Raw genomic sequence first — 7,801 nt, forward strand, 5'->3', positions numbered from 1 at the left:
TTTTTTTTTTTTTTTTTTAGAGACAGGGTCTCACTATGTAGTTGAGACTGACCTGGAACTCACTATGTAGCCCAGGCTGGTCTCAAACTCACAGTGATCCTCCTGCCTCAGTCTCCCATGCACTACGACGCCTGGCGGAAGTTAGGTTTTTTTCAGAAGGTAGGTAAGGGAGGCAGGTGGAAGACAGCCAATCTGGGTTTGGCAGGAGCTCCCAAGAGGGGAACCAAAATAATCTAAACCTGGGATTTGCATGCCCAAGGGGCACAGCACTGTGTTCCAGGAAAAATGGACCCCAAACAGGTCAACCCTAAGACACATCCTAATAAAGTAAGTGGATGTGAAAAACATGGAAAGTTCAAGGAGGAAAAGTCAGCTTCGACTTCTTGACAGCAACATGTGGCATTAGAACAAGGTCTACAAAATCCTCCTCCAGTAGAAAGGCAACACAGCCCATTCTGAAGGTGTGGGAGTGAAGAGCACTGGCCCCTGAGGCCTTCCTAAGCAGTACACGAGGACGGCCAGCTTTGGAAGCAGAGAAACTGGTGGTGAGCAACAACCTTAGTTAACCTTAGGAAATATGACTGAAACAAATGTGGGAATCGCAGTGACGTGGCCAGATGCTGCAGTAAGAAGGCGAGAGCGCCGGGGTGGTGCCACTAATACCAGAAGAGAAGGGAGGGGTGGACGAGTACACTGTTATCCTCATCTTTAGTAGCTGGGAACAAAAGATAATCATTTAAAGCAGATGTCAGTAACAGAGGTCTAAAAATACACAACTCAAAAAATGTGGAGAGAAAAATGAAATACACTAATTTCATCATTTTGTTCATCAGGAAAAGTAAGAGCTACTCTCTGAGGAAATAAAGAATTAAAGAATCATGTAAAGTTACTCCACCAGAACAAAACACCAACCTGCCTTATGACTGGTAGGTTCACAAAACAACACAGTTTACACAGTGAAAGACTTTTAAATACAAAGCATATAACGACTGAACTCTATTTAAAGAAAAAAATGGGGTATTCGTACTGGATCACAAAGCTAACCCAACTTTATAGATGAGTCACACTTAAAGTCATTCAGAAGTGTTGAAACAGGAGGATTGGCAAAGATTTCAAGAAAAATGCAAATTCAAAAAAAGAGGTCACTGTTTCAATTGTTAATGCTGAATTTAGGTCAGAAAATAGTAAGTATGGTAAAGAAGGATGCGATTCACACAGAGATTTAAGGTATTCATATCTGTGTATTAAATAACATTGTTTCATCACTCATGAAGCCAAAGCTGTAGGTGCTACAAGAAGAAACAGACTGAAACACATTAGCAGAATGTTAATGCTCCATCCCTGACAAACATAATTCTGAATCCTGAAGTAAGAGCCTCACCTTTTCAAGTCCCCATAAAAAATTCCGTAAAATGCACAAAAATTTCCATTGATTATGTCACAAAAGAACTTCAATAAATTGCAAAAGAGTAGACAAGACTCCCAGATCATAACGCAAAACGAAATGCTAGAAATCACAAAAAATACAAAGCATCAGCCGGGTGTGGTGGTGTGTACCTGTAATTACCAGCACGCGGGAGGCTGAGGCAGGAGGATCACCAGGAGTTTGAGGCCAGCCTAGAATACATAGGGAGACCTTGTCTCAAAAAGAAGCACCTACTACTAGATGAGTGAGACTCAGAATGAGTCTTAGGTTAATGAAAGAGTCCAAACTGTAAAATATGCAGAAAATAATGAAGTTAAAAATACTACATATTAAAACCTACAGAATACAGCTAAAGAATGCTCAGAAGCCAGGCATGGTGGCAAGCGTGCCTACTCCTAGCTACCTGGGAAGCCGAAGCTGGAGGATTAAGGTCTTGCTAACTTGCCCAAGCTGCCCTTATCTCAAAAATTTAAAAAGATTGGGGATGTAGTTCCCTGGGTTCCATCCCCATTGCTGTTTAAAAAAAAAAAAGTACTCAAACTTCAGAGCTTATTTTTTTCCCCTTTTTTGGTTTTGTGTTTCAATAGAAGGGTTTAAGTCTCTAACTCAAGAAATTAAAAAAAAATGAGCAAAAGTTTTAATAAAAATAGAATTAAATAATAGAATTAAATAATTTAAAATAACTATTTAAATTTAATAAATTAAATTAATAGAATTAGAAACCAGGAAAGGATAACTACTAAAAAATACCCAAGATAATGGGCCAGGGATTTGGCTCAGTGGTTCGGCCACCTGCCTCATAAGTACAAGGACCTGAGTTCGATCCTCAGTACACCCCCCGCCAATACCCAAGATGGATCTTTGGGAAAAGAAGATAGATGATGCCATTTTCTAATAAATGTAATCAAGAAAAATGAGGAAAGAATGCAAAATACATAGTATAAAACGTGAGGGTAGGGCATAGGGATCTAAGCAAAGTAATAGAGCACTTGCCTAGCATGCACAAGACCCTGGGTTTGATCCCCAGCACTGCCAAAATAAAAAGAAATGAGGTTCAAAATAACCACTTGTAGGCCAGGGATTCAGCTCAGTGGTGCCACCTCCTGCCTCACAAGCGCAAGGACCCAAATTCCATCCCGGTATCAAACAAACAAAATCCAAATCCATTAAATAACCACTTATAATAATTGAAAAAAAAATACTTTGTTCAACTTCATGCAAATAAATTTGAAAAACCTCGATGAAATGGATAGTTTTTTTGAGAAAACTTATTAAACTCATCCAAGAAGCAGTGGGACAATTAAACCAATTATTATAGAAGGAATACAGAACAATATCAAAGAGCTGCTGGCCCACTCCAGTAAACACACTAGCCCAGTTTCACAGGGACTCAGCCAGCCTTTACAGAACTGATCTATTTCTAGTCAAACTTCTCAAGAGCACAGGGAAAGAAGAGAAGGCTCTAGATAGTGAAACCCAACACAAAATCATTCCAAAAACAGAAAACTCAAAAATAGCCTTTCTGGTAAAGTTGACAAAAATCCCAAGTCAAAGCCAGGTCAGCAAGTACGTTATAAAGAAATGTTTCCCATGAGCAAGTGAGGCTCGACCAAGAATGCAAGGACGGTTCAATATGAAGAAATCTATTAATGTCATTATTCATATTAATGGATTAGAGAAGCCATATGTTCATCTTCATAAACACTGAAGTCATTTGGCAAAGTTCCAAAGTCCATTCTTGATTTTTCCAACCCCTTAATAAAACAGGAATAGATGGAGACTGACTTAACCTAATAAAATACCTGTCCCAAAGCCAGCATTTCCTTAATGGGGAACTCTTGAAGCAACAAAGGAAGAATGCCTGTTACCACCATTATTTTCATTGTTTCAAGGATAGTAGCCAACTCTATTAAATAAAACAAAGACATCAAGGCATAAAAGTAGGAGGTAAAATTATCATTTGTAGTGCTAACTAGAAAACCCAAGGCACTAAACTGAACATTATCAATAGAATTCAGTAAGGTGGCAGAAGTTAATGGCCTTCATACAAACAACCTCCATTTATGAAAGAAAAGATTAATCAAGCCAAACTATGCAGAGGTAAGCATGGCCAAAAAAATGTGCACAATCTAAATGAAGCAAATATTAAAAAATTCCTGAGGGACACAGAAGTCTGAACACAGGGGTATCATGTTCTCAGAGGGAAAGATCTATTATCAAGATGAAATTTCTTGCTAGATTCATCTGTAAGTGTAATGCAATCCCGCTAAAAATGCAGACAGGAGTTTTTGTTTTTACGAAGGTAAGTGGATACCATAGTTCAGACAGTAAAATACATGCAGCAGTCAGGGAAACTTGGTGGGAGGTGGGGCAACAACAAGTAGTGACGAAGACTATCAAATATTAAAACATACAGATGCTACAATGTGGGTGAACCTTGAAGGAATTAAGTGAAAGAAGCCATTCACAAAAGATCACACACAGTATGAGTCCACCCTTAGGAGAGTCCAGAAGTGGGTAATCTATATATAGAGAAGGGGTGTGTGTGTGGGTGAGAGGGGAGACAAGGGAGTAGCTGCTGATGGATATGGAGTTTCTTCTTGTTAGGAAAATGCACTAAAACTGACTCTGGTAAACTGGACGTGGTGGTGCATGACTGTAACCTCAGCATTCTGGAAGGCTCAGGCAGGAGGATTATAAATTCAAGCCCAGTGAGACCCTGTCTCAAGATAAAAATAAAAAGGACTGGGGATGTTACAGTGTGAAGGCCCTGGATTCGATCCCCAGTATCATTATATAAAAAACCATGGTGATGTGTGCGTCATTCAGTGACTACACTAAAAACTACTGAATTGTTTACTTCAAATGGACAAATAGTATATAAATTATATCTCGATAAAACTTAAAAATTTACATGTATTAATAAAACTACAATAGTTGAAGCAGCATTGCATTGACCTTTCAAGACACTTGAATCCATACCACACTTTACACCTGATACTTTACAAGACCCTGTCTCAGAAAAACAACTCAGCCTGAGAAGGACATTCTAAGTATGACGCAAAATCCAATGCCATAGAAGTAAATGCTGACAACTCACTTCCCAAACAAAGCTCCTTCTCGGCAGAACCAAAGACGAAGGACAAGTTGGGGAAAACATCTGCTTCATAAGACAGAGGTCTAATTCTATCCTATGCAACTAGCTCCTACTTTGCATGCCTGTAATGCCAGCACTCAGGAGGCTGCTAAGAACATCACCACGTGTTCAAGGCCAGCTTGGGCTACACAGTGAGTTCAGGACCAGCCTAAACTATAGAGTGAGACCCTGTGTCAGATAAAAAAAAATCATTCCTACAAATGAATAAGGAAGGACAAGAATGACCACCCAAGATGGACCAAGAAGATAAGTACATTCTTCAAAGGAAAAACAAACAGTTCAAACATGGGAAGACGCTCAACCTCCTTGGTTTTAAAGCACAACTACACTGTGATCCTCTTTCCCTGCTCAGGTGACCCAAACCTCCAGGTCTAATGTGGTGCTCTGATGGCGAGGGTGTGGGTATGGGGAGATGGGTCCTCTTGTACAGTGCTGCACCATGTCCACAGGTATGATATCTAAAGATGTCAGACTACTACTATCAAAATTACAAGCGCAGAGACCTTTGACTCAGTATTTCCGCGTCCAGAAATTTACTCTCATTTTATTCACACGCTGTGCCACATGTCGGGTTTATTGTTGCATTGCTTGTGATGGCACCAGCTACAGTCAAAAGAGAGGACTGGCCCCCATCCTTGCTAGGGAAAACTATGTGGGTAGAGAGAGAGGAAGCTCTTTAGAAGCTGACATCAGGATATATTGTTAAGTGAAAAAGTGAGGTTCAGGAACATACACATTTCTTAGGATGTACCCAAAACATCTGGGAGAACACACCGGAAGCTGACAATATCGGCTGCCTCTGGGAGGGGCAGGCTTTTATCTCTATACCCCTTCCTTTAGTGTACCGGACAGCAAGACTGTCACCTTGCTTAAAGATGAATATTGAAAATTTGAGGAAAAAGAGCAACAACGTAAGCATAATGGTAAACAGAACTGATCTGGGTTTCAGGACAGAAGTAGTAGGGAGTGGTGGGGACCGTGGTGCGCTGGAGCCGGATGTCCCCTTCACAGGGGCGAGCTGCAGGACAGCGTCATACACTGATGATAGCAGATTCCCTGCCGCCCCGTACACTAGAGACCCAGGTTTTTATGCAAATCCCTGTTTTTATGCAAATATATCAGGTTCTTCAAAGCTTTTTAGGAATCTTGGTGGCTGAAAACTGTCAGAAGGCTTGCGATCCTGCTGCTGCTACATGCTCAAGGAGGACTAACCCTGTGAGCTCACCAAGTTGGGCTCCCTAAGTGACACACACAAGAGCGAGGGCAGAGGGCAAGGGCGCGCCCAAGGTCACACAGTGAAAGAGGCCCCGGGCTGGAGCCCCATTCGGGGCTATTATCTGCTTCCTGCCCATCCGACTTTGTGCCAGTGCTGGAGGGTGAGGGTGAGTGGGACAGACGCATCCTGCAGTGGGGTGGGAGGAGAGGGGGAGCCCCGGGGACAGGGAGGGCTGCAGGGACGGAGGTCAGGCCCGAGGTAAGAACGACGTGCCGGGAGCTGGTGCCCTGGTGCAGCAGGAATGCAGAAGGCAGCAGAGCATGGGCCTGGGCAGAGTGGTGGGAGGGGACGCAAGGCTCCAAGACAGGACGGGGGAGGGACCGAGGGATGAAAGGAGGCGAAGGAGGAGAGGGGAAGGGGATAAAAAAGGAGTTAAATGTGCTGTGTACATGTGCCAGCTCCCCACAGTGAGTGAACCACCGTGTACTGCAAACTTGTGCTAACAAAGACATGGGACAGGCCACAGCGGGAGGGCTCACGGGGTGAACCTCACTGCCCAGGGGCCCAAGGAACAGAGAGCAGCCCCTATGGGCCTAGAGCAGGCAAAAGAGGTTGGCGAGGGGCCCTACTCACACTTGCGCAGCTCCAGGCTCTTGCTCGGGCAGGCCAGGTGCTGGCCCGGTGGGTTCTGGGTCCTCTGCAGACAGGCCAGCATGGCTGAGCTGGGGCCCCCCTGTGGGGCACGCTCTGCGGCAGGGTCCCTGTGAGGAAGAAGGGGAGGTGCTGGTCACTCAGGGTTGTTCCGTGTCCACCTCCCACCACGCTCTCCAGGACCCCTCCGAACACTGGGAGACTTTCAAAGCGGCCACCCCTTCTCCCTCACCGGAGAGATGGGGACAATGAGACATCCAGACGCTCGTCCCTGGCATTACAGGAAGGGAAAGGACACAAGTTTCTTGAGTGGTAGATTTCTACCCTGACAGGGCCAGGGCAGATGAGTCCTGAGAGGCCCTGGCCTGCTCGGTGTGTGGGTCCTGACAACTGCAGCGGGCTGGCTCGATGAGCCCAAATCAGGCAAGGCCCAAGGCAGGCTGCACCTGCTGCGGGTGGCAGAGCCCAGCTCTGTGACTCCCCGTGAGAGGATAACTCAGCCCATCACGGGGAGTTCCGACCTCAACTCGTGCTGCAACCCAGGCTCCACTGGCCACAAGGCCGCCCTGACCTGGATCTCTGACACCAAGCGCCTCCACCCCAAGTGGAAAAGGCAGGGTGACCGCCAGCAGCCCCACCGCACTGGGCAGAGCTCTGTCCCCTCAGGTGGCAGCTCACATGCGGCTTCCATGCTGTACCTGCTCCCAGAGCCACATCCCAGAGCGCGCTGTCCTGCTGAGGACCCCGCAGGAGGCTGAGGCAGTAGCCGTGCTGAGCTGGGCTATCCTGGGGTGGGGCTTCCCCGCCACACCTTTTTTTTCCTCTCTGCTAGGGAGAAGGTAGGGCTGGGTGTGAGCCCGAGCCAACCTGGTACCCCGTCTCCATCCATCCGCCTCACCCTGCTCCCAGTCCCAGTGGGTCACCTCCACCCTGTGACAGTTTAAAAAGAGGAAAGGGACAGGGAGTGTGTGTTTAAACGGAAGAAAAGGAAGTTATTTAATACTAAACAGGTGTCTGGAGCCCTAAATTCTGCCGCTTTCTTCTAATAATGAAGTATTCATGAGGAAAAGCCTTTTTTTCACTACTTTCTTAAGATACTAATTTCACAACAAGCTCCTTGTTACAGCACAATTATTCCAATCTTGTATTTCCCCGAGACAGTGGCAGCCTCCTGTCTGTCCTGGCCTCTTCGTAAATGAAAGACAATCACGTAACCACCTTTCATTATGCTCTATTTTACTTTCAGCAAAGGTACCCTGAAAGAAATGATTTCCTCTGAAAGGGACTTTTATTCAGTTTCAAAACCAATTTTCTCCTATTACTGTCTCAAAAAAAAAAAAAAAAAAAAAAA

At 44.8% G+C, this 7,801-nt stretch overlaps 1 protein-coding gene across 1 annotated transcript in view; it reads right to left on the reverse strand.

Moving 5' to 3' along the window:
- Fam222a (family with sequence similarity 222 member A) overlaps nt 1–7,801 on the reverse strand; it is a gene marked incomplete at its 3' end in the record, with an annotated part of 25,708 nt that overhangs the window by 15,720 nt on the left and 2,187 nt on the right. The window contains exon 2 of the mRNA XM_033762277.1: nt 6,433–6,560. Within this exon, the coding sequence (XP_033618168.1) occupies nt 6,433–6,514 (82 nt within the window). The remainder of the gene's footprint in view (nt 1–6,432; nt 6,561–7,801) is intronic.

Source organism: Fukomys damarensis, unplaced genomic scaffold (assembly GCF_012274545.1).
Source record: "Fukomys damarensis isolate Sample0158 unplaced genomic scaffold, DMR_v1.0_HiC HiC_scaffold_12, whole genome shotgun sequence".
In the NCBI taxonomy this organism is placed as follows: Eukaryota; Metazoa; Chordata; class Mammalia; order Rodentia; family Bathyergidae; genus Fukomys; species Fukomys damarensis.